The 27,402-nt window shown below is 40.4% G+C and overlaps 1 protein-coding gene across 1 annotated transcript in view; it reads right to left on the bottom strand.

Annotated features, from left to right (window-relative positions):
• Positions 1–27,402, bottom strand: part of MCF2L2 (MCF.2 cell line derived transforming sequence-like 2) — a 207,438-nt gene that overhangs the window by 14,571 nt on the left and 165,465 nt on the right. The window contains exons 16-23 of the mRNA XM_069471995.1: positions 21,995–22,061; positions 20,823–20,938; positions 19,616–19,685; positions 15,278–15,370; positions 14,485–14,577; positions 11,107–11,178; positions 8,946–9,071; positions 672–887 (exon numbers count right to left, since the gene is read on the bottom strand). Of these exons, the coding sequence (XP_069328096.1) occupies positions 672–887; positions 8,946–9,071; positions 11,107–11,178; positions 14,485–14,577; positions 15,278–15,370; positions 19,616–19,685; positions 20,823–20,938; positions 21,995–22,061 (853 nt within the window). The remainder of the gene's footprint in view (positions 1–671; positions 888–8,945; positions 9,072–11,106; positions 11,179–14,484; positions 14,578–15,277; positions 15,371–19,615; positions 19,686–20,822; positions 20,939–21,994; positions 22,062–27,402) is intronic.

Genomic DNA, 27,402 nt, shown 5'->3' with positions numbered 1-27,402 from the left:
GAGAGCTGTAGCCCTCAACCTTTAAGTGAAGAGATCATCTCTCCTTTAGTATCTATTTTGCAAATCTCTATGTAATAGTAACTGAATGAGTATCCATTAAGAAACATAAATAACAAAGGCTACTATGAAAAAATGAATGGCGTTAATCAAAAGAGTGTGTGTGTGTGTGTGTGTACCTCATAGCTAGCTGGCTATGAAACCTTTCCTATACAGGTGAGAAACAATGCTTGGTGTAGACATGAGTCCCTAGACCCCCAGGGTCAGGATACTGCCTACACTTATACACAAAGATGTGCAGTTGAGAAGGCCAAGTCTGGGATGAAATCCAGCCCATGCTCTAATCACCAAGTCTTTCACCCCTCTGCCTGGAGGAAAGAGGGTACTTTAACTAATTAGTTTGTCTAGATAGGCTACCATAAGGTCCCTTTTCTTTACTTAGCACAAAGGCACCTCTATGCCAGCCCTGGCCCTGTCTATGACTGATTACAAGCTCTGACTCTGGACTCAGGCAGACTTGGATGTGGATTCTAGCTCTGTTGTGTGATATTTGGCAAGTTCACTTCACCTCTCTAAGATTCAGCTTCCTCATCTATAAGAAGGACCTCTCTCTCCCTCTACCTCTCTCTCCACTGGGTTGTGGCGACTCTAAGATACCACAGGACTTCCTTTACCTTCATAGACTTCTTAAAGCTGTAATGAGGAGATAGGCCCTGGTCACCAGGCTCCATGTGTATCTTACAGAACACTAGTCCCCTTTCAAATAGATAGATTTGCCGCTGGCTGGGCTTAAATCGAATAAAATCCTTCATTTTATAACGATCCTTGTGGATTGTCCAGACGTTGAAAGGGCCGTGCATCAACATCTGGCCCAGTTTTCCAATATCATCCTTTCGGAAACACAGACATACAGAAAAAGAAGCTGTTAAATTACTTGACAGAGAAAGAATACTCTGGGGTCTGTTTCCAAATTATAAAGCATGCTTATTTGAGGTTTACAATTCTAAAAGTACCTCTTGGGCTAATCTGTCACTAAATTAAAACTACAGTTTTGTGAGTTTCACTGAGCAAGGCACCATTCTCAGTTATATAAGGAAATCAGTTCAACTAGATAAGGTAATAGTGTACACAAAGGATGTTAGAAATACTTAAACTAAAGATATTTTAGTTCAAGTATTTTATGTCTGTCTTGTAATTAATTTTAGCCAGGAAAATTCCATTTCCTTTTCTTTGTGTTTGATATATGACAGTCTGCTTAAAAAGGGCAAGAAATTAACATTTGAATTCTGCTCAGGAGAGACAGAGTTGTTGCTGCATTATGGACCTATGATAATCCGTGTGCTCCATCTGCATCCTAACATCTGCTTTAGGTACATGAGAACCTGAGTACATGACGTTTGTTCTGAAAGGAGAAAACTTAGAGTGACATAATCTTTGTAACATTGTAATAGAAACAGTAATTTCATTTTTCACTCTGCTTTTCTCACAGTGACTGGACATACAAAGATAACCCCAAATGACAGATTTTGTTTAAAAAAAAAAAAGTCTATTTGACTGTAGGGCACACATTGTGATGCCTCTCCCTCCACCAGCAAGCCTGCCTCTCCCACTTGCCTGGCTGACAGTACAAACGAGATGACCCTTCCTTCTCTGAGCTCTCTCCAAAGGGCAGCAGAGTGAGATCAGCTCAGAGCATGGTATTTTTTCTGGTATTTTTAAAAAATTAGATCACTTAGAGAAGATAACCAAAAATTCATTTCCCTGAATCAAAATATCAAAAGGGCAAATTATTTGATTAGGACCAGGACAAAGAAATCTCCCTGAGTTACATCTCGCTGAGATCAATCCTTACTGTTTCTGAGAGTTAACATAAGAAACATGTACTTTATTTATAATTTATTGGAAATGTTAATAATTTATTATTCATATATTGAGCAAACTCTAAATATCTTTTATTGATTTTATTAAAATTTTTATTTTTTTTACATGAGGGCTAGCTGTGCCGCCCAGGCTGGTCTCGAATTCCTGGCCTCAAGTGATCCTCCCAACTCAGCCTCCCAAATTGCTGGAATTTCAGGCATGAACTACCATGCTGGGCCATGAATATCTTTTTAAAAAGAATTGACTATATTTCTGAAATTTTAAAATAAAAACTTCAAGTCATTTCTATGGCATTTGTGGCATTATTTTCTATGCTAATTTTCTTTTTATGCTTTGGAAAATGTACATGTATAAACTGTGGTCAATAAAATTCTCGCTGAGAAGTAAAGAGCCCCAGCCATAAGGCCTTCCTTCCTAAAAGCATGATGCTCCTGCTCTGCATTACACAGGCTTGGCTTGACCATGTTCCAAGACAGATGGTTGGACAGGTCCGTGAGGACCCTTGAGAAGTTTTTCACTCTATCCTTCAAGGACCCACTCAAATGTAATCACTCCAGCCCTCAGTGATTTCTTTCTGTTTTAAACCCATTCAATTTGTACTCAAAATAGACATAAATAGTGCAGAAAACATGTTTTATTCAAGGCAACTAGTAAAAGTAGGGGCTTAATACTTGCCACACGAACAACTGTCATCAGTACAGGTTGAACATCCCTAATCTGAAAATTTTAAATCTGAAACGTTCCAGAACTCTAACCTTTTTGAGTGCCAATATGATGCCACAAATGGAAAATCCCACACCTGACCTCATGTGATAGGTTGCAGTCAAAACTTTGTTCCATGCACAAAACTATTAAAAATATTGTATAAAATTACCTTCAGTCTATGTATATAAAGTATATAGAAAATATAAATTAATTTCATGTACAGAATTGGGTCCTATTCCCAACATATTTTATGTATATGCAAATATTCCAAAATGCAAAAACCTCCCAAACGCTTCTAGTCCCAAGCATTTTGGATAACCTGTAGTTTCTATTAATATTTTAAAACATTTTTATACTCCACCTCATTTCAAACATTTGACACATCTTACAAAAATATATATAGTAAAGGCAGACAGAAAATAACTGAGGAAATTAGGGTGATTAAAAAGTAAAGAAGCTATCATGGTGGCTCATGCCTGTAGTTCTAGCTACTTGGGAGGCTGAGGCGGGAGGATTGCTTGAGGCCAGGAATCCGAGACCAGCTGGGGCAATATACCAAGAACACATATCTTTAAAAAAAGATGAAAAATAAGAGGAAGAGGTTCTATGTAAAATCCGTACATTACTGCCATGTAAACTTGCTGCAGACTTGGCTCTGACCTCCTAGGAGGCAATACAGAAGGAAACACAGGTGAATTATAGGATTCATTATGTCTGAAGACAAACTCAAACCAGTTGTTCAGGAAAAATACAGCTATTTCTATTAATAAGACAAAAGAAAGGTTCTCCCGCAGGAGAAAGGGTCACTGAGCAACATCCTCAACCACATCTACAACAGATAGAGGAACATATTTTGGGTAAAGCTGCTCAGAAGAAAACATTTGGTCAATGCGGAGGCATCACTTCGTAGCAGAGCTGTAAGCAGCAATGCTAAAAGAGGCCAGGATGATGGGGGAGGGGAACAAGTCCACGCATGCACTCTCTAATGACCTGCTGAAGATGGGTGACGTTGGCTAAGGTGTCTGTCAAGGCCACAGGTTGTTGTAGAGGACACCACCCTGACCACAGCCCTGCGGAAGAGGCAACCTTGGGCAGCAAGGCTTGCTTTTCATCACCTCACCCCACTCAAGGCCACTGCTGCTTGCATCTCGATAAACAAGTGACCAAAGGATACGAATCCAGAGAGAGGCCAGTAACCAACCACAGGGCCCCAGAAGAAAAAAGATGTGCTGAGTGGCCAGTGTGATCGCTCTCTGAACTGAAGACAACTGAGGAGGGGGCAGCGCCCAGCAGGAGTTGCAGCTGTGGGATGCTTTACCAGAAAGTAGGTGGTGGCATAATTGAGAAGGAAACAGAGCTGTGAAGAAGCTGAGTCACCAGAAACTATGAGGAAGAGGAAAAGACACTGGTGGAGGCAAGAAACCAGTCAGCAGGTGGTAGGAGGGGAGAGCAGGCATGTGCGTGTACCTGGCACAGATAGGCAGGGCACACAGGTAAGAATCCCAACTCACTCCCCAAGCCTCAGAGCTGCTGTAGATCCTGGACTTGTTCAGTCCCATCTCTGTGAGCCTGGCTCTGCCATTGTTCTCACCCTTCTCGAGGCTCTGCGGGTCAGCTTTTCCAGTAAGTCCATCATTACTGGAGGTCACTGCAAAGAATTGTCAGATCTTTTGATATAAAATATATAGCTGCATATCCTCTGGGTCATCTTGCATAAATGTTCTCAGGACCATGCTCATGATGGGATTAGACATCTCAACGCTCAAGGTACAACCTCCAGTGGGCAAGCACATGCCCTGTGCAGTGCTGACGAAGGGCAGGCACACACACGTCACTGTGAGCAGGGTGAAGCTATGGGGAGATCTCCCAGGGCAGGCAAAGATGACCCTTGATTATGTTTTCAACCATGTATCTTTTCTTTCCAACCAGACTATAGTTGATCCCAAGGCCAGACACCAAGTACATAATCTCATTCAAATATTTGTTCCTGAGTAAGTATTTATTTATTTATTGGCATTTAGTGGTGCCTAGGGGTAGAGGGCATGGAACTTCGTTGAATAGTGTAACCCCTCAAAACTCATGTCTACTGGAACTTCATAATGTGACCTTATTGGAAAGAGGATCTTTGTAGATGTAATTAGTTAAGAGAGGTCACACTGGATTAGGGTGTGTCCTACTCCAATGAATAGTGTCCTTATAAAAAGAGAAAACAGAGACATAGAGACACACATCAAGGGAAGACAGTCATGTGAAGACAGAGGAAGAAATTGGATTGATATAGTTGTCACCCAATGAACTCCAACAATTGCTGGCAACCACCAGAAGCTGGGAAGAGGCAAGGAAGGATTCTTCCCTGGAGCCCTCAGAGACAACATGGTCCTGTCAACACCTTGATTTTGGACGTCTAGGCTTCAAAACTGTGAGAGAATAGATTTATGTTGTTTTAAGTCACCCTGTTTGTGGTACTTTGTTATAGCAGCCCTAGGAAACTGATATACTCTCAACTGTTTTCCACTAGTGACAAAGAAGTGTGGTTTTGTCACATGGTGTGCTGAAGAACCTGACGGCTGTGAGCTCAGAGACGGAACATAGGGGCTATGTGATAAGTCAGATGGCCTCCTCCATATGGGAAGCGACTGCAGAATAAACTAGTGAATGCTACCATTTTCATGCATGGGCATTTTGTAGGTAAGAGCTCTGGTATAAGAATTTTAAATGTGCCTACACTGGCCAAATGAAGAATCTGGCTGAGAGAGTGAATCTAGGGATGCCAGCCTCAGCAAGAGACCTCTTTTGGGTGCCCAAGTTTCAATTCCTGGCAGTAGGAGCTAATGTGACAGTCACGCACTTCTTGCACAAAGTAGCAGGAAACATCTGCATAAATGAATCAACAAAAAACCTGGTCCAGAAATGAAAAGCAGAAGCTGTGGGAGCCCCTGATTACAACAGCCAGAAGCAGAAGGTTTCCTTCCTTTCCAGCCTACGCAGGTCCTCACATAACTCAGGACTAGGACCATTTATTCAGCATCTACCAGGCACGGGGCATGGTGCTTGGTGACTCACCAATGATTTAACCCGCGTTTACTCCTGACAATCACCCTTTGACACAGACATCATGAGGGTGGGAAGATGCACAAGGCAATTTCATTGTGTTACTAGGATTATTTACTCAGCCTTATCTCTGTGGCCAACACTATGGTAAGGTAAAAGGGAACTGAAATAGCAATAAAATACCTGGCCTACAATGAACTTGCAATAATAATACATCCTTTACTGAATTTGTTCAGAGAAGAAAAATGTTTCATTCAACCTTTATTATTCAACTTTGGAACTTGTTCCTGGCAAGTCAGGTTTTTTTTTTTTTTTTTTTTTTTTTTTTTTTTTTTTGAGATAGGGTCTTACTCTGTTGCCCGGGATAGACTGCAGTGATGTCATCATAGCTCACTGCAACCTCACACTCCTGACCTCAGACCTCAAGTGATCCTCCTGCCTTGGCCTCCCTAAGTGCTAGGATTATAGGCATGAGCCATGGCCTAAGTCAGTATTTTTTTTTTTTTTTTTTTTTTTTGAGTCAGAGTCTCACTCTGTTGCCTGGGCTAGAGTGCCATGGCGTCAGCCTAGCTCACAGCAACCTCAAAATCCTGGGCTCAAACAATCTGCCCGCCTCAGCCTCCCAGAGTGCTAGGATTACAGGCATGAGCCACCGCGCCCAGCCCTAAGTCAGTATTTAAATACATTTCTATTATGCATTGGATTCAAATAGAGGAAAACCTTTTTCCTTTTCTTTGCAAACAGAGAGAAGTAAATTACATCCCAGTGTTCCACAAAACAAACTTGTTTAAAAATCTTTTTAAATTTCTGTGATTAAATTAAACCAAGTATTAATTGAATATGCACAAGAGGGAGAAAATGTAAGTATCAGAACGGAATTTTTTTTCCATTTGTTTTAATTATGAATTGATCCATTCACATCAATTTCTTTTCTTTATAAAACCAGGTTAATAATGAATTTCAAGCAGAAAAACTAAGAGGTTAAGCTCTGGTTTCATCCATGTATAAGGCATGTGATTATAAACAACTGTGATAAAGTTCTACAAAACTGAGGCAAAGATCTCAGAATCATTAGATTTGAGTTAGAAGTAGCTGAGTTGTTAGTCAACTCTAATCAGAACCAAATAAAGAGTGTAGCTAGTACCCTGGCTAGGGAATGAGCCAGAAACTGTCTAAACTGACTCTCACGTGATCTTAGGTTAATTATTCTTTCCATAGATCTGCTCTCAAATCAGAAAGTTGAAAATTCTAATACCTACTCCTTCGTAATTCAATAGGATTATACAAAACTGTCAGGAGAAATTAACTAACGTATTAGACATAAAAGCAAGTTAAAGTCTTAGCAGAGAAGAAACTACAGAGCATCTGTCAAAGGCACAATTCTGAAGACACAAGGGCAAAAAAGTTCCTTTGCATTCAGTGTAAAATATCTAATATTCTATAAGCTGGTTCATCTTATTTGCACACAATCTGGTTGGAATGAAATTAGATTGCTATTTCCTCATGTTTTAATCATTCTTTCCTCACAACTTCCTCCTCCTGTGTTATTTACTTTCAGTTTCCTGCTCTGCGTAGCATTTCTAGAATATCGATTTGAATCAAGGAAATGGACATCTGACGGGGTGGCTGACACGTGATTCAGGATAAAAAGAAAAGAACAAAAAGATATCCCAAATTGATTTTAAAAATTGTTCTTTTGACTTTCCTTAGCTGAAGAAGAAAAAATTATTGCTAAGGAAATGATCCCCTCCCACCCCACACCCTAACTCTGCCCTGTAGTCCATGAATACCCTCTTAAATCACACATGAGTCGTCAGCAGAGAGCACCTTGGAGTCCCCGAGGACAGTAATGGCATCCTGCCCAGGACCACAGCAAACCCAGTGGGGCTAAGTTTCCAAGATGCTGGCCAGAGAAATACCAGGAAGGGAAGTAATAAGATCACATTTTTTAGTCCTTAAGTAATTTGCATGGTTTGATTTATGACGAGGAAAGAAAAGAAAGGTCATTTCCTCTACCAAGATCTCAATAAACAATAAGTTCAGAACCAGGTAAAAATGAAAAGGAAGAAAAGAGAAGGAAACTCTCTGTTTAAAATGTAATTCTCAAAATGCGTGCACCCCGTGTGGCTGGCAGAATAATGGCTCCCAAAGATGTCTACATCCTATTCCCCAGAATCTGAGAATATGTCAGTTTACATGGCAAAGAGGAATTAAGATTTCGGAGGAAATTAAGATTATTAATCAGTTGACTCCAAGAAGGGGAGATTATTTTGGATTATCTGGGTGGGCCCAATGTAATCACAAGGGTCTCAAAAGTGGCAGAGAAGCGCAAGAGAAGGTCAGAGTGATGTGATGTAAGAAGAACTCAACCTGCTGTTGTCGGTTTTGAAGCTGGAGGAAGAGGCCACGAACCAAGGAATGTGGGTGGCCCTTTTAAGCTGGAAAACTCAAGGAAACAGATTTGCTCCTAGCGTCTCCAAAAAGGAAGGTAGACACCTTGATCTTAGTATGAGACTGTGTTGAACTTCTGACCCCAGAACTGCAAGATAATAAATTTGTGCCATGCTAAGCCATCGAGCTTGTGGTAATTTATTATGACAGTGATGAAAAACAAATACACCTGAATCAAAATCTAGACAACCGCAAAGTGAAAAAGAGTCGAATATAAACTATGTCTCATTCCCAAAGAGATCACGCATTTATAGAGGACAGCTTGCCTGGAATGCCTAGGACTAGCCTACTTGGAATTAACACTAATGCTAGAGCCGAGAGAGCCCAGCTCCCCAGCGTCAGTCTGGAAATGTACTCTCTTGGCTTTTCTTTGCATTAAGTGATGCATCCTGTATCGTTGTTGGGCCTCTTCTGGGATCTGTGATATCAAATGGAGCTCAAGTCTCATATAGGACACGTTTTTCAAAATACTTTTCACAGAGAAACTCTAGAGGAGGCAAGAAGGAAAATCTTTCAAAGCTTTAAATATTTCAATAGTGCCATGAACTAGAAACTAAATGACTCCTGTAGTACTTTTCGCCTGCCCATGTATGTCCCGGTGCCTGTGTTTCTGGTTTGTCCAGTCTGTGGGTCAGTCCCAACATTTAGGACCCTGAGGAACATAACCCAAGATTCCTGAAAATGCTGGGGGCTGCTTGGAATCTCGTAGCCCAAGTTTGCTGCCTCATTCCGTGGCCTTCCTCAGAGCCACATCCCTTTACCACAGATTGTTTCTCTAACTTTGCCACAGTGTCCCCTACCTTTGCAATACTGTCTCTGCTTTTTGTGTGAAATGTCCCAACACTTGCTATGGAACGTACCGGACATCCAGTGACTGCTGCTAGGTCTATGGCCAGCTCGCAGGACTTGATCAAATCCTCTATCACCACCAAAGCTTGCTGCAGTTCGGCTGAGAATGCTGAATCCTTGGTCTTCTTTGGCCCGTCCTGTGGCAAACAAATGCCATGTTGGAAATCAAAAGTATACCATCTACCAGATGGAGAAGGAAAACAGGACAGAGACAAGGAGCCGTGGTTCCAGGCAGCACTGACTCAGAAGGTGGGCACATGAATCTATCCCCCTGCTCCTAAAGAACCGTGGCTGAAGATATTTGCTGTTTGAGTATATGACATACAAACAAGCAAAGTCATCTACCAAACCTTCTGTACATTGTCTTTGTGATAAATGAAGCCCATAAAACCATTGACATTATATTCCTGCTATATAAGAAACATAAAGAACTCAGCTTTTTTTAAAACATGAAAAAACTGAGCCCCTTTAAATAGGCTTCTCCCCCATTTATCTCCCTACCCCCTGGGGCTTACTGAAAAATACCATCTGAGTATCATATTCCTACATTTAATGTGAAAGTCTTATTCCTATAGGCAAAATTATACTTAAAACCATCCCAGAGGAGGACATTTGTAAACTCCTAGAGAGGCAAAGGAGGGGCTGCCATGTGGAGAGGCATTAATGATGTATGTGTAAAAGCCACAAAGGTCGCATTTCCCCACATCGAATCTCATGAATCTCACGTAGCTCTGCCCTTCCTTCCTTTACCGGCCTCCAGCCCTCCTCACATCGCACCACAATTAAAGATGACAAGGAGATAAGCCAACATGCTCTGAAGGAGACCAAGTTCCCATTCCTAACACAGTGACACTTAGGATCAGAGAGCGGTGATTGTTTCAGTTCAAAAGGCTTGTGCTTGGGTTTCTGTATTTTATTCCCTTGCTAACTATATGGTGTATTTATCTGTTACCTGGTAAAAACAAACAAAAAGATTCTGGTTTATTCCATGTATTTTTTTTAACACTTCGATTTCTACAACAAAGAACAGATAGCTCTTTGCTGCTCCCCGTCTAGCCCCACCTGTTTTTGTCCTCTACAGCATGATGGCAAAGGGCTGGGTATTTTCTTAATCTCTGCTGAAGCACTGGGTATGAGCATGTTTGGATGACCAGGGCTGATGACCATGCTGCCTCCCGTGAACAATGTGCCAGGGGTTGTTAGCGTCTCACTCATAGTAAATAAGCTTCAGTTCCTGGTGCAAGACAACAGACTCTCACCTGAGTTTATTTTAATGTCATCAATAAGGGATCAAAAGTTCTATCAGGCATACTCCTCCTTACCCAACACTTAAAGCTCAATTTCCTTTTAGACATGTAGGAGTAATATCTGCTCCTACCCCTCTCCTTTGCACTAACCCTTCTCTTATAAACCAGGCAGCTAGTTTTATGATGTGTAATGTAGGGCTCAGAAAAATCCTTGAAAACATTATTAAACTTCTCTAACTAGAGCTAGCTCCCCTTGCCTCAGGCTATGAAATCATTACCTGTGCCCTGAGCTGCTTCATCCTGAGCAGAGACAGCATGCAAATGACTGCTCCTTGAGACACATGTCTCAAGTTTTTCTTGTTAAAACCAGAACATTTTATAGAAAAGTGAAAAGAAACCCCATCACTAAACCACAAATTTCTTCTTAACTTGGCATGGCTACCACATCTTCCAAGAGAACCTTGGCAGTCTCTCCTAGAATTCTCACTCTCACTCTCTCTCTCTCAGAGGAGAACAAGGCATACTGTATAAAAGTTAGATATGCTAAGAAGTACAAATAAAATATAAATCATACATAATCCTACCATTCAGGAAAACCATACAGATATTTTATCAGATTCATTTACTTCCAGTCTTTTATGTGTGCATTTTACATATTCACTTAATTTTGAATTCCCATTAAAAATTTTTTATGTGGAAGGAAGAAAATATATTACTATTTCTCATTGGGCTGCAAATCCCTGCTTCAAAATTGCTTTTAATTTTTTGTTTTTTCCTGACTATGAATTATAAGACATATTATTTTAGAAAACTTAGACAAAAAACATCATAAACAAGGAAAATAAAATTGCTATAAATCCTCCCATCCATAGGCAAACATCATTAACATTTAGTTGTATAAAATGTAATATTTAATATACATTACCTTAGCCAAGCCTCCTTCTAGGTCACCTGGGTCTATCTTCAAATCTTCAGGAGACTCAAAATCTAGCAGCCCCTGCATTAACCCAAAAGCCTTATAAAAAATCAAAAAGTAGATAGCCAACAAAATCTACTTGCAAACAACTTGCAGCCAATGCCAAGGTGACTTAGAATGCATGTAAATTTGTAAAAGGAAAAGAATGAATGATATATTCAGCACAGAGTTCTTTCTACAAATAAAGAATCATATTATATATGCTATTTTGTAGCCTGCCTTTCCTCATTCAACAATATATCAGGAACATTTTCCCATGACAATGTATTTTTCTAAAATATGGTAGAGTGTTATATAAGTGCACCTTATAGTTAAACCATAACTGAATTACAGTTTTGAATTATGTAATGTCCCCTACTATAAAATATTTAGGTTTAACATTTTTTTATTATAGTAATAATAATAATTACTTTTGTGGATTTTTCCTAAGGATAATTCCTAGAAGAGGAATTGTAAAAGTAAAGAATTTTGAGGCATATTTCCAATTTCTTTAGAGAGGAACGGTTTCCTGCCAGGCTATCTCACTGGCCCCTAGCCGAATGGCATATTACCATTTAATCAAACACCTTTGCCAATTGAATCAACAGAGAAATCCTACCTCACTGTTGTTTTAATTTGAATCCCTCAGATAACTAGAGAGGTAGAACTTTAAAAAATTTGCTATTAGTATTTATTTTTTGTAAAGTGTCTATGTCCTCTGTTCATCTTTTTGCTATTAATTTCTAAGAGTTCATTATTTATTAAGCATACTAACCATGTGCCACAAATTTTGCTAACATTTTCCCCAATGTTTCATGTGTCTTTGTTTTTAATGGTGTAATCTAGCATTCCTTGCCCTTTCTCTTACACTTAGACAGGATTTCCCACACCAGGATTCCACCATCCTTTCTAAACCAGGAGGCAATGTGTCCAACATGCACGCTCCTTGAAGCCAGTTGATATGCAGGAGATGCAGAATGAGCTCCCCCTCTCAGGGAGAGAACACTACACAGTTCTTCCTCTCCACATGGGCATACCAATGGCTTGAGCTGGTTTTCAGGTACCAGCAAACTTGGATATGAAATATCATCCATGGAATATTTCATAGTGATTCTCTGTTTTGTTTCCTCAGTGAAAGGCAGCTCACAAAATTCTTCTAAGCACTGTTTTTCTTTCTTTCTTTTTTTTTTTTTTTTGAGACAGAGTCTCGCTCTCTTGCCTGGGCTAGAGTGCCGTGGCATCAGCCTAGCTCACAGCAACCTCAAACTCCTGGGCTCAAGCAATTCTACTGCCTCAGACTCCTGAGTAGCTGAGACTACAGGCATGCGCCACCGTGCGTGGCTAATTTTTTTCTATATATTTCTTTTAGCTGTCCAGATCATTTCTTTCTATTTTTTTTTAGTAGAGACAGGATCTCGCTCTTGCTCAGGCTGATCTCGAACTCCTGACCTCGAGCCATCCTCCTGCCTGGGCCTCCCGGAGTGCTAGGATTACAGGTGTGAGCCACTGTGCCCGGCCTTCTAAGCACTTTTAACCTGTATTATCTCATTGCATGCTCCCAAGAAGCATACCAGGATAAGTACTATTATTATCTTAATTCTGCAGGTGAGGAATCTGAGGCCGGGAAAGGTTAAGTAACTTGCGTGAGTTCAGGCAGCCTGGAAGCGCCAGAGCCGGGATCCAGATGCAGGGTGTCTAACTCCAGAGTCCGTTTCTAATCCTACACGCTCTACAGCCTTCTGTATGCAGTACAGAACCTAGCTCTGTGTAAATGCCACCTCTGTGGGAAAACTCAAGCCCAGGCCGACGGAGGGAAGACCACCACGTCTGTCCTGCTCCCTCCTCCCGGGCTCCAGAGGTGGGACCTCTAGAGTGAGCATGACTGTAAAGACCGGTCGGACAGAGGAACCTGAGTGTATCCTGTAACAAAATATGCTCACGATGCTGCTCGCAGAGGGAAGCAGATAATTAGCCTCATTCCCATGCTGATGTGACAGTCTTAATGTCTAAGGTGACAGCTACGCATCACACGAAGCTTCCTAGGGTCCATGCTGTGCCCAGCTCACTACACGGTGCTTGCCTGCTTGGTAACAGTCTGACGGAGGAGATTCCATTACCTCATTTTACACAGGAAAAAACTAAGGCCCAAGAAGTCAAGGTCCCATAATGGGTAAACCGTAGAGCTGGTACAGTGGGCCTGAGGCTGAAACTGAAACTTCTGATGGAAAGCTGAAAGAATTTTTTTTTCCCCCAGAGACAGAGTCTGGCTATGGTATCCAGGCTGGCCTTGAACTCTTGGAAGAAGGGATTCTTCTGCCTCAGCCTCCCGATTAGCTGGGATTACAGGTTAGCACTATGGCACCTGGCCTGAAAAATAACCTTTTCTAAGGGCAAAATGTTGCGCGATGTGCTTAACCTCTCTGAGCCTCAGTTTCTCCACAGTCCAGAGCTTTGCTAGCATGTCTGATTGTGGGGATTAAATAAGAAGTAAACAGTAGGTGTTCCTTTTTAAAAAAAAATTAGTAGACAGTGGCCCCTGGTCAAGAGCTCCCTAAATGTCTTATATAGGTTAATTCAAAAGACAATTTATAGGGGCGGCCCAGACCCTTCCCTTAAGCTCAGGCGTGGGAAACCAGCCTGGATAGACCCTTGCGTCCTGCTTGGGGTCCGTGAAGTGCTTGCCTGCAGATGTGATGGTGGCAATGCCTCACTGCTACGGAGGGGTAAAGATCAGAGAGAGAGAGAGAGAGAGAGAACCACTTAGGAGCTCAGATACAACAAAATTCATTCTGTTACGCTGCTCTCAGGATAAGATCCTAAATCTAAGAGGGGGGGTCAATGTTCAAAAGGAGAGAAGACTCCAGTTTTGCCATCTTCTTTCTATTGTTTTAGTGCACATAAAACAGTAACTTTGGAGAAAATCACACCTCTTCTCTGAAGCGCCTTGCCCAATCTGTAAAATGGAGCAGATGATGTCTCGCGTGTCTGAGACAGAGGCTCTGGCTGCCTTTCCCAGCATCTCAGCTGCCAGTAGTGTGGCTGTGCCGGCTTCCTCCTGTTGTTCCCAAAGAGCTTTCCTTCCCCAAACCAGGCTGCTTAGCAATTCATGCCCTGAGCTAGATCTTGGACTAGCCGGGCTCCCAGGTCCCTTCCAACTCAATGACTCAATGGTTTTACTTCTCATTGAAGAGGGCTGATTTAGACTTGAAAGAAAGAAAAAGCCCAAAGGATGGACATATCTTCCGCCTTAGAAGACCAAGTCACAACTCTATATGTGTACGGAAAAGAGCACCATAGTGCAGGCGTCAGTTTTCCCAGCACAGAAAAGCACCATCTCATTGACTTTACCTTCAGCAGCATCTGATATTTTATAAGTCTCCGGCTTGGTCCTCTAAGATACTTAAAAAGAGGGAGATTGTGATCCAGTTGGCGCTGGCATACCTTTAAAAGCCAAATAGAAACAACATAAAACAAAACAAACAACACAAACACACACAGAACAAAAGTGGCGTCGTTTAGATATAAGAAAAAAAAAAATGGCTTTCATGGACAAGAGGGGTGGCTGTGCGGAGCAGTTCCAGAATGCTCTTGCGGTGTTTGGTCCCCCAGAAGCAGTGTGTGAAATGAGAGAAAGAGGAAAGGGGTTGACTTGGCTAATATTTTTATAGGCAACTAGGGAAGCAGGGCCATTTATTCCTTTTAGAAAGCAAGTCCATCGGAAGTCAGTGGGGCATTTAAGACCTTCTGAAAAGGAGGCTGCCCATTTTCAAGGTGGAGGGGAGCAGGGTCAAGGTCATTTTGAGCCTGGAGGGTACAGATGACTTATAGATATCTTTCCAGAGAGCCCCAAAGTGTGACACTTTTTTTACTTAGTTTCATTTTTAAAACCCATCCTTGAAGAGGATGATGGTTTCCTCACCAGACTACAGCTGTTCCTCACAGGTCTGTACCATAGAGACCAAGGGCAGCATTGAAATTTCTAATGTCATTTCAAAGTATGGGAGACTTTTTTAATAAACATAAGTCCCAATGCCAAATTACCTCTGCCTAGTTCATACTTTTGATTTCTTGAAAAATGTGATGCACATAAACATTTTCTAGAGAGAACAAATTGTGGGAGATTTTATAATCTCAACATTACCCCAAAGTAGGCGCAGTCTTGACACTCTTGCCAGATTGCCCTAGCTCGGGGCAGATTCTTATGGTATTTAAAATATATTTGAAGATCTTCTTTCTAGGTGGGAAAAAAATTAGAACAAATTAATCAGGTATCATTTTTCAGTAAGTGGACAGGATATTCATTCATTCAACAAACCTGAGTATTCCAATGTAGTGTAGGAAATTGGGGATGCAGGAAAAATAGCCTTCTGTTGGGGTGGTGTGTGATGGAGAGGTAAACAGAGGGCTATAAACAACCCTAAGTACAAAACACAGATTTGAACAGAGCTTTGACAGCATCTGCAGGGGCTGCTGGTAAATACATAAGTAAACTCATGAACAGGAATTGGTTCTTATCTTTGTCCTTCTTCTTCTGCTTTTTGTCCGGAACACCATCTCCCCAGAACAGCTCTGTGGTAGGTGACAAAACTGGCAGAAAAAATGCTGGGGGCTAACAGCCCCTCCATTCTCTTTCCCCACCCTCTCCTTATCACAGTCATCACGATGCCAATCCTACTAAGAAACAACTGAAGGACGGAATCACCCTAGAAGGGAAATGGAGCAGTTTGGGTAACAAACCCACATCTAAGCCATTTGAGCAACACTCAAAGTGGCATGCTCTGCCTCTGACAGTACCTTTAACCTACTGCACAAGACTCTGAGACAGGAAGAGTTATGCAACTCTTTAAGAGCTAGAGATCAAGAAGGATTCAAAGTGCTGTTCGTTCTACATTCTCATTGTGTCAAAGACCTTGAGAGGTGGGCACACATCTGCCAATGTCCCAGATATAAAGGACACCCCAGGCCTCTGGAGTCAGCTTGCCAGCTTCACTCACTTCATCAGAGGAGCCTGGGCCACAGCAGCTGCGCTGACAGCAGAGCCCATGTGCTCTTGTGGAGAAGCCTGTGTGGCCACCTCCTTGCAGATGTCTGTGCCCTTATCTTCCTGCTCAGGACAATTCTTCATTTCTTTTACGTTAATATAGGTTTTTTTTCCCTTGTAACTTCAATGATGTCTATTCTACTTTCAAATACGCTGCTGTAGTGAATGACTTCCATTTCTATAGCTCTTCTCCTCTCCTGATAGATTGTAAGTGGTCATTTCAATGTAAGAACTACAGCAACTCTGTCCTTTGCTATTTCCTCCAAGAAAAAAAAAAAATCACACACACACATACACACACACGAAGAAAGATGGCCCTTGAGAAATGTTCAGACTAGTTAAGGAACTAGAATAATAATTCAGAGCTTAATAATAATATAGTATTGACCTAAATTGCTCTTCTAAAGGCTAATAGTCCTAAACTCCTTGGAGAAAGGATGTACACTAACCAGCAACATATAAAAATGCTCAATTCCCCTCATCCTCCTTATAGAATAAATCAAGAGGCTATAAAACTGCTACCAAAAACTCATATGCACACAAGACATGACTGCTGATGGATTAAGATTGTGGGCTATAGTGGTGGATGGTCCAGCTGTAGTTCTTGGCTTTGTCAATTACAAACTATATGGCATAAGGTAAGTTATTTACCCTTTCTAGACTTCAGTTTCCTCATCTGTTAAGTGAGCTCCTAACAGTAGTCAACTTCCATGATTTTTGTGAGATTAAATAAGATAATGTATAGGAACCTCTCAATAAATGCCCACTATATACAGAGTACTCAAAAAATGGTAGCTATTGTCAAAACTCTTTTTACTTTGTAGAACCTTTCTGTATGCATGACTTTATTTGTTTCCCATGACAACTTCACATATTGGTTCCATTAAGCCTGTTGTATGGAGGAGGAAAGTGAAATTCCAAGGGTTTAAGTTATTTACTTGAGGTCATGCAGAGAACAAGTGGCTCAATAGAGATGAGAAGTCACGTTTCCTGACTCCCATCCCAGTGCTCTTTCCATTTTACCATGTGAGATCTCAGAGTAATGGGAACCCAAAGTAAACTACAGATAAATATTCTACATAAAGCATGGTCTCTGGGGAAGAGCTTTCCTGGAAGACACAGGATATAGAGTCTGATTAAAACACTTGGCCAGGCTGAGTGCAGTGGCTCATGCCTATAATCCCAGCGCTTTGGGGGCCCAGGGAGGGAAGATTGCTTGAGCCCAGAAGTGTGAGGCTGCAGTGAGCTATGATTGGGCCACTGCACTTCAGCGTGGGCAAAGAAGTGAGACCCTGTCAAAAAAAAAAAAAAAAAAAACTTGGCCAGAAGAATATTTCAAAATTCATTTCCAAGATTAGTGGAATTCTTCAAACATCATTGTGAATACCCTGTGGCCTTGGGGCCGCATGTGGCCTTCTGGATCCTTGAGTGCGGCCTTTTGACTGAATCTAGATTTTACAGAACAAATCCTTTTAATAAAGGGATTTGTTCTGTGAAGTTTGGATTTGCTCGAGGGGCCACATGTGGCCTTGAGGCCGCAGGTTCCTCACCCCATTGTGTTTTTAAATTACTCTATTTGTCTCAGAGAATAACGTTATTTTGGTAAAAATTTACTACTTGTATTTTGTCTCTAACCTCATAAATCATACAGGATTAGATCAGTGATTATACAGTCCGGATTAATGATTTCCAAGATTCCTCCCAAGGTGGGGGAGAGGGCTGTAAAATCTTTGTAAAACTTTATAACGAGATGATTTTCAAGAAAAGATGTTTAGTCAGCAATTCTCCAATCATCTCCTCATAGTTGAACAATTTTTATTTGATAATATCCATTTTTCCTCACAGGAGGTTAGCCTTTTCTCATTCAACAATTGAAATAATTGTTGCCATAATGACATACGCAACCATAAGTTATTTCTAAACTCTGAAACTAGATTTCACATTAGTGGCTCGATGAGTGCAAAAACGCAAAACGTTATTAGTACAAAGCACTAATAACGTTATAATAGTTCAAAAAGGAAACAAATCAGGTTGAGTGCAAAATAGTTTTTAATGTACCTTGAATCTCTAGCACTTGATGAAAAGCCTAGGAGAGGTGTGATGGAAAGCCACACAGGGCCACCGAAGGGCTCTGAGCGTTGAAGACTCTCTTTCTCTATTATTTCGAATACCTTGAGACCTGGGGGTTTTGTTTGTTTGCTTTCAATTGTAAGTATTGCTCTTAGGCTTAGCCATCCTGTGTGTTAAGTTGTTTGATTTGTTGTCTTGGCTCAGAAAAGGAAAAATAAGAAAGAGAATGAGAAGGGCTAGTTGAGATGAAAGAGAAGACATAGGAAGGATTTAGAAAGTAGAAGGCGCCGGGATCATCTGCATGGCCATCCTAGAAAGCACTCGAGGAATGATGTTGGGTAGAACGTTTCTCTGTGCCAGCTCCCACTGGCCCAAACAGCTTATTTATTTTCCACTGGCCCAAAACAGGTGGAGAAACAGGGCCAGAGGGAAGAAGTCTGGGCGGTGGGGAGGGAAGGTGGTTAGAGGTATGGTGTTGTAGGCAAGAAGTTCATAAATTGGGTGCTAAGCCTAAGAGAGGCCACAGATTTGAAATTTTCTAATTATCCTCTATGCTATAAAAGATAAAATAGAAGAAAAATATATTTTCTGAGATTTTTCAGTTTAACATCAATATTTCTCTTTTTGAGAGCACGAATACAACTTTAGTGCGGGACTTTAAACCCACTTTATGAGTCTTGTCCTAAAACAGCCCAGTCATTCAGAAGAGGATCATCTGCTTTGGGGACCCTGGGTGGCCAGGCGTCCCTGTCACGGGCCTTTGCAGGACGTCAGGCTTGCAGTTGCTCCCACACATCAGTGTAAGCTCAGACGGGACTCATTCTCACCCTGGGTAAAGTGAGGTCAAGTTGGGAGGCCAACTCCTGTTTTCCATCCAAAAGGCAGATTTTGTAAGATCTACTGTCTTAGCAAATTTCAAACATACAGTACGGTGTTATTAACTATAGTCACCATGCTGTGCATTGTGTCTCCAGAACTTATGTATCTTATACCTGCAAGTTTGTCTCCTTTGATCAACATCTCCCCATTTCTCCTAGCCTTCTACTCTCTGCTTCTGTGAGTTCAACTTTTTTAGTTTATACACCACACACACACACACACACACACACACACGGTAATGAATGTGTTAATTAATTTGATTATGATAATCATTTCATAATGTATATATATATATCAAACCATCATGTTGTACACTTTGAATGTATACAATTTTTATTTGTTAATTATACTCCAATAAAGTTGAGGGAGGGAAGCAGATATAAGTTTTTAGATCACTCATGTTTCCATTTGCCCTTGCCACTTACACAGAAAATTAAGGGCTGACTTTAATCACATGGTTATTTTGAGTTATTGGGAGCATAGACTCACTCTCTTGAGAAAGCAATGTGCCAGAAGTTCAGGGTTTTCAGCACACTTTTCCAAATCTTTTAGAAAAGTCCTGGGAAAATAAAAGTACACAGGTAATAATGTTTTGATTTTTACATGTATAGGGTTAAACATTTTTTTAAAAGTAAAATCACGTAAGGTTTTAAGAGGTGCCTAGAAAAATGTTGTTCTCTAGGCTTTATTGCTCTTATCTTCTACGCACTAATTTGAAAGAAAATGACGTATTCTTAGGTATTACTGTGATTACCCTGAAACCACTGGCAGCTGTTTCGGCAATTCTAACCACTGCCCACAGCCACACAGGACACAATGATGCTCCCCACTACATGACAATATGTATCATGAATGCTACTGCTGCTGCTATGACTAATGTCACTGAGAACTTACTATAAGCCAGGCTAAGTGCCTCACAGATAATATCTCATTTAATCCTCAATCAAACCCTCTAAGATAGGGTTTAATAAATATGAAACCTGAGGCTCAAAGAAGCTGAATAACTTCTCTAGGGAAAGTAGCAGAAAGGTGTTTCCATTTCAGTTCTCTGTCTGGACAAGGGATGGGGTTAGGAAACAACTGTGGTGCAATTCACCAAACACTCTTTACCCCTTCATGAATTAGGTGTGACCTTGGAGTCATCACAGTGAGTAAAGTGAGTCAACAACCTACCATCTCCACATGTGTAAAATGAAAGGGTTGGAAGATGATTTCCAAAGTCCTTTTCTCTACAATTCTCTAGAACTCAACAGCCAAGCAGCCCTGGGGTAAAAGTATGACTTGTTTGACCAGTTAGCATTTTCTAACACCCTAGTTCCCAGCATCATCCTATGATAATGCTGTGTGGACATGTGTCTTGGTCATCGTTGCATTCCCAATGCTGAGTACAGTGCCTGGCACAGAACAGGCGCTCAATAGATGCTGACACATGGATAAACAAACAAGCAAAGGACCACTCAGCATGCATACCTGACACCAAGTGCATGTCTCTGATGTCTTTTCCCCTCTTCCTCAGGGAGCCTGTGGAGCTTCTCCCATCCTTCCTACCCCATCCCACCCCAACCGAATCCACTGACTCCAAACCACTTGCTTAAGCCTTCAAACCTTTAAGGACCTTCATTTCCAAATTCCATCTGTCTGATTTCCACCCTTCTCTTATTTCCCATTTTTCCTGATAATGTGAATTTTTATATACCTGTTGTGAAATTCATAAATTTCTCTAATATTCCCAAAGAGAAAGTCTTTGTTATTCTGAAGAACATCTGGAATTAGATGCTTCAGCCAAATAAAATCCATTGGAGTGATATATCCCTGCAGAAGTAGAAACAAGGTAGGTTTTACAGATAAGAACATATAAGAGATCATCTGAGTTAGCTACTCCAGAAATCAAAACTTCAGCAAAATAATTGAGGAATACAGCACACATGTTTCCTGAAAGCTATTCTGTCAAATACTTTCTTTTGATATCATTTTCCTCATATGTCCATCTTTAGGAGATGGCTTAATGGAAATGGTAATAAAATGTAATTTTATGGGAAGGACAAATATATTTTTTAAATGTTTATAAGTTATACAAGTCCAATGTGAAAGAAAGGAAAAAAACTTACCCATGATTTTCTGACCTGATGCAATGATTATTAGGTTTTATTATATTTCTTTCATGACTTTTAAAAAACTCATTGTACATGGTTATAATCACAATATATAATATAATTTTGATTGCTTTTTCATGTGTTTTAGATTCGGCTTGTAAGTTCTACATATATATTATTTTAAATTTAATCTTATATCAGGAGCATTTTTCAGTGTTGCTACATATTATATAAAATAACTATCTTTCAACAGCTGAATAATATTTATTTAGCATATATATCATGCTTTATTAAATGTTCCCTTTTTATTGGACATATGGGTTGCTTCTGATATTTTATTGTAAAAGGCTATAATAAATAATTTTGTACATATACTTGCTTCCTGAAAATTATTCCTTTAGGAAAAGAAGGAAAATATGTATATTCACTCTTAAGAAAAAAGGCTCCTTTAAAATATGAGAAATAATCTTCCTTTTTTAAAGTATCAAAACCTCTTACATTATAATAGTCTTTGTTGGCAAGCATATGGTGAACCTAGTTGGGCATTGCTGGAGTCAGCATGAATTAGCGTAATTCTTTGGAAGCTATTTGGCTACACAAATCAAGAGCCATAAGAGTGTTCTTATTCCTACTGGAGAGACACTTGTGATGTTATAAGATCTGAAACTTTGGTGGCAATTCTAGAGAAATATGGCAACTATTTTGAGTCTCTTTGTGTCACAAAATTTCTCCTGTTTGAATCTATGCTTGAGACCCACTCCCCACATCTACTTACATCAATTATGCTTTTAATTTCTTTTATATAAATCTCTTCAGTCTCAAGCAAGTCACGTATAATGCGCCTGAATTGCAGCAGCGGGTGGGAGGTTGAAAGAGAGAGAGAGAGAGACAGAGGGAGGGAAGAATGGTCTTTTAGAATTCTTTTAAAATAATGCTCATCAATACAGTTCTCCTTAGTGGCTCAGCTACTTAGGTTCTGGTCAGTTCATTCTGTTCTATTGAACACACAAGCCAGCATCTCACAAAAGCACACTCTGGTCACACGGGTATCAAGAAGAAACAACAAGGTTAGAGGACCCAAAATCCATTAGTGAATGACCTGTCCTCTGGGCTGGCCATATAATGTGGGGGCCAAGAGGGCAAACATTGGGGTTGAAAATACCAGGTTTGGATCTGTGGTCAAGGAAGGTCTGCCTGACTCCTACCTGCATTGTACATGTGGTTTCCTATATTTTCTCTCCAGTTTTCTGCTGTTGCATTGCTCACATCAAGATCTTTGACCCACATGGATGTATTTTGCTGTATGTGGGATTAGATGTGTGCTAGATTCTTCCTCTGGCATTAGATGTTTCACTGTGATTTCCTATGCCAAAAGATATGAGCTTTGTCCACTTTCTTCAAGGATGGCAGGTGGAGGATGTGGTGGGCAGAATTCTAAGATGGTCCCCAAGATTCCTGGCCCCTGGTATATATGCACCTCCTCCAGGTTAGTCAATCAAACACCAGTTTAGGTGCTGCTATGAAGGGATTTTTGCTATTCAGTGGACATTAAGATAGGTAATCCAGTTGGGCCTGTCCTAATCATATGAACTGAGATCTGGATCTAGAGGTCAGAGAGATTCAAAGCACAAGAAGGATTCAACACAAGGAGATCCCCTTTTGCTGACTTTTGAGATGGAGGAGGCCATGTGGCAAGGAATGTGGGCAGCCTCTAGGAGTGGAGAGTGGCCCCCCACTGACAGGCAGTGAGGAAGCAGGGAATTCAGTCCCACTAAGGAACTGACTCCGTCTACAACCACATGAACTTAGAAGAGGATCTAGAGCTCCACGTGAGAATATGGCCAGCCAACATCTTCATTTTAGCTTTGTGAGACTTTGAGCAGAAAACCTAGTCCTGCTGTGCCCGGGCTCCTGTCCCAGGGACACTGTGAGCTAATATGTTAAATCTATAGTTTTTATACAGCAATAGAAAAACAACAGAAAAAGTGAGGCCAGTCCCCATACCTATCCAAGACCAATTGTTTTCTTTCTTTCCTTAGCTTATATGGCCACATTTATGCTTTCTTTTAGAGCTCCAAGGAGGTAAGTGTTTATACAAGTGTTCATGTGTAGAATATATACATATATGGTTTCTTGTGAACCGTTGGTGGATTATCTATTAAATGACAGCCTTTCTCAGAAAAGCATTTCTTTTCTTCTCACAAAAATGGATATGGCAAGGGACAAAAAAATCCAACAGAAAAAAAAGCGAGGGGGAAGGATACAAAATAGGAAATTCATGCAAATATATAAGTGACTATTATGAAAAAAATGCTCAATACATACATTCAAGAAAGGCATTTTCAAAAGGAGTAACACTTTTTATCGACTAGAATGGCAAAATTTCAAACCTCAAAGAAAGACTGATCAATGGGGATGAGGAAACACCCTCTGACAATACTGGTAAAAGTGTCAATTTGTGCAAGCTCTTTGGAAGGTAATTTGGAAATATCTCATCAAAATTTAAAACACCTGCTCCTTGACTCAGTAATTTCACTTCTAGGAATGTTCATTGTTTGTAATTGGAACAATAGACCAAGATCTGTAACAACAATCAGATATAAGCTGGAAATTTCTTAAGTGCTCATCAAAAAATCATGGCACATACATATAATGAAATGTCATGCAGTTGTTAAAAAGAATAAGGCTGATTGAAACATGCTAATATGACAGAGCCTAGGTCTTTTAAGTGAAAAAAAAAAGAGCAAGATGTAGAACAATAGGCAAATTCTGACTATTTGTATACAAATGAGTGTGTATGTATAAATATACGTAAAATTGTACATGCTTAGAAAATTTATGCAAACAAACTTAAGACATTGTTAACAGTGATTGCTTTTGGACAGTGATACTAAAGGCTAAAATATGGGGAAGTAGAATTTCTACATTTTAGTCCATACCTTCTACAATGTTTTATTTTTTTAAAAAATGAAACATTTACTGCTTTTATAATTAAAAAATGGTTTACATGACATATTAAAATGTTACTGGAGGTAATAATATGTAAACGCCATTTGAGAGTTATAAATAGATCATACAATTTACATATTTTATATGTATAGCTCAACAATTACTTAAAATGACCATTTTTGTATAAATGCGTATTAATAAGACAAGACTGATACAGACTGATAAAGGAGATGCATTGACAATTTCTAGGAGTGTAAAGACTACCAAAAAGTTACTTTAAGATCATATTTAGCTAAGAGAGTCCCTGAGAAAGAGGTTCCTGTGGTTTTTAGAAATCATCCTACAATGACCACAGTAGCTATGTCAGAAGGAAATACAAGCCTCCACACCAATATGTTTCTATGAGCCTTGACATCAAGCAAGACCACAGCAACGGTTTGGCATTCATAGAAAACCCGAGTACAATCGGCCTCTTATGCACTCATGAAGCATTGGTCTTAAGCAACTTGGCAAATCAGCCCAAGAATGTATTGATGATTAAATGAAGTCAGAAGGCAGAAATAACTAGAATGTGGACAGAAATAAATCTTATTATTCAACAATTATGTAGGAACTTAAGGGACTCTTTGGAGCTTTCAGGAATCTGACACAGGAAAATATTCACAACTCAGAAGGAAAAAAAATCCCTTATCAGGTCATATCCCAGCTTATAGTTTGGAAAATACCCTAGAGATCTCACCCAACTGCTTCATTTTACCTGTGGGAGTGTAACACATAAAATTCCAATGATAGGAATTCCTCTGAACATTGGCCGCACATCTCAGTTCAGATTAACATGTAAATTAAAAATAGCTCTTACACCTAAGCCATTGTTCTTTCTTTCTTCTCCTGTATTCCCTTTAAATAACTTTATAAAATAGGAGAGAATTTATGACTCTTATGCCTGCCTTAGTATTATGCCAAAGCATGTTCATAAAAGAAAGACTCTTAAGGATTTACCATCTAAACTCATCAAGTATAAATAATGCAGATGAACACCAGAAAACATTGGAAATACTTAGGTAATTTAAAAACCTTTAAGCACCTACAGCAATTTATGTCCTAATGGATATCTATCAAGAGATGGAGGACTGTAATTAGGACACCAAATGGAGTTTATGATGCTAGAGTAGCCTGCACTAATGTACTATGCACTAGCGTACATCCTGGCCCTTTGTTTTATATTTCAAAATATACCCCACCCACTTAAGTCTTAAGGGGGAAATAGAGGCATAATGTGATTGATTGATTTTTGAGACAGAGTCTCACTCTGCTGCCCAGGCCAGAGTGCAGTGGCATGATCATAGTTCACTGAAGCTTCCAACTCCTGGGCACAAGTGATTCTCCTGCCTTAGCCTCCCAAAGTGCTCAGATTACAGGCATGAGCCGCTGCACCCTGCCCCATTTAAAGGAATGTTTCTTCTCTGAAGCCATAATTCACTGTAGCATGGAAACAGAGCTTTGGCTATCTGGTTCCATTCTATATGACACCTTATACTTGTTTCAGATGATGCCATAACCAAGGGGCAAGAATGGAAAGAATGTCTTTAAAAAAATGAATGTAACTCTGTTTGGTAAGCAAGATCATTAAAATAGATACATGTTAGGATTTCCTGGTAAGTGTCTGTGCTGCCTAATCTGCCCCCTCCTTTAAACTGTTGCCACTACCGCCACCACCCGCCTTTCTCAGCTCTCCAATATAGGAAGAGTATTCTTTGAGGAACCAGCCCATCAGAAGTCTATTTTTGCTTTTATTGTCAACACAATTTGCCATCAAGAGTTTTCATTTACTTCTGCTATCCTAAGACATCACACATTTCAGCAAGTATCATAGATTTTCACTTTTTAAAAACTTGAACTCACTCTCTTGTCTCATGCTGTTGACTGACTCTCCCCCATCTGTCTTCCACCCAGACCTTCAGTCATGCTTGGGCCCGTGTTGCCAAGGGCCTACATGGTCTTCACTTTGATGCCTCCCAGACACCTCAATCACATCAAGTTGAAGCACAGTTCGTTAGATGGAAATAGCATATGTGTCGGTGGAACTACCTTTTTTTTAAGGTCCCTAAAACACAGTTGTTTCAAATCACCCCCTATATTCAGTCTGTCACCACGGCTCCTCATTTCATCCCCTAGCATGCCTCCTGGGGTGACTGCTGACTCTCTACTGCTGGTGCCACCACCACAGAGCAAGCTCTCCATTCCTCTCACCTTGAACACTTTGGTGCATTCCTAGCAGTTCACCCTTGCCTCTGGGATCTTTCTTCCACCAATCTATTTTGTAGACCACCAGGCTATGCCCTTTCCAAAGCTCCATTTCCATCATGTCATCCTTCTGCTTCTTCACAAACATGCCCACAAATGCCAAAGTTTCTTCCTGGAGTTTGAGACTCCCCATTCGTGTGAAAAGGACCTTTTTAAGGAGCCTGCTGTAAAGGTAAATTTCCACATTCAGAATCTGTAACCTTCACAAGCACCCTGGAAGATTCTAAGGCAGATGGTCTCCTACTCAACTAAGTGGCACTGATCTGACCCACTGCTTTTAGTTACACTCCCCCACCCTTTGGTTGGGACAGGGTCATGACTATTTTCCACTTCCTTTCAAATTCTAATCATCCTTAAGAACTCTAACAGCTTCAGATGAAATCAGTACCACAATCTTGTCCTTGTCTCCCACACCAAAACCATAACATTTATTTACCAGACACTTAATTGACTGCCTACTACGAACCAGGCTCCATGATAAGCGCTTGGGATAGAGAAATGTACCACAATCCCGACCTTCGTAATTTCATAGTCTAATGGAAGAGGTAAGAAAATCAATGACTCCAATGAGTGTGCTAAGGGAACAGGGTAATCAGGGAAAGCAGGTGTAGAAAAAGCAGCACCTAATTAAGCCAGGAGTTGCGGGGAGACACTGCCGATTCTGAGCTGGGTGAAGTTTAAGAGGGATTTTTTAAAAAATTAAAAATAAAAATTTTTTTAAAAAAAAGTAAGGGGAAAAATGAGGAGGATGTGTATCCCAGGGTGAGAGGAGTGGCGTGGAGGAAGTAGCAGAGGTGAGAGGATAAGCCGTACTGCATACTATAATTGTTTGGTGGGGCTAGCCCAACCTTTTCGTAGGTTCATAACAAGCTCAAAGCAGATATAACCTTAAAAATAATCCAGTTTATGCCTTCATTTTGCAGATGAAAA

The sequence above is a fragment of the Eulemur rufifrons genome, chromosome 7 (assembly GCF_041146395.1).
Source record: "Eulemur rufifrons isolate Redbay chromosome 7, OSU_ERuf_1, whole genome shotgun sequence".
Classification (NCBI taxonomy): Eukaryota; Metazoa; Chordata; class Mammalia; order Primates; family Lemuridae; genus Eulemur; species Eulemur rufifrons.
The sequence above is the reverse complement of the archived record's forward strand: the minus strand, read 5'-3'. Positions and strand labels throughout refer to the sequence as shown.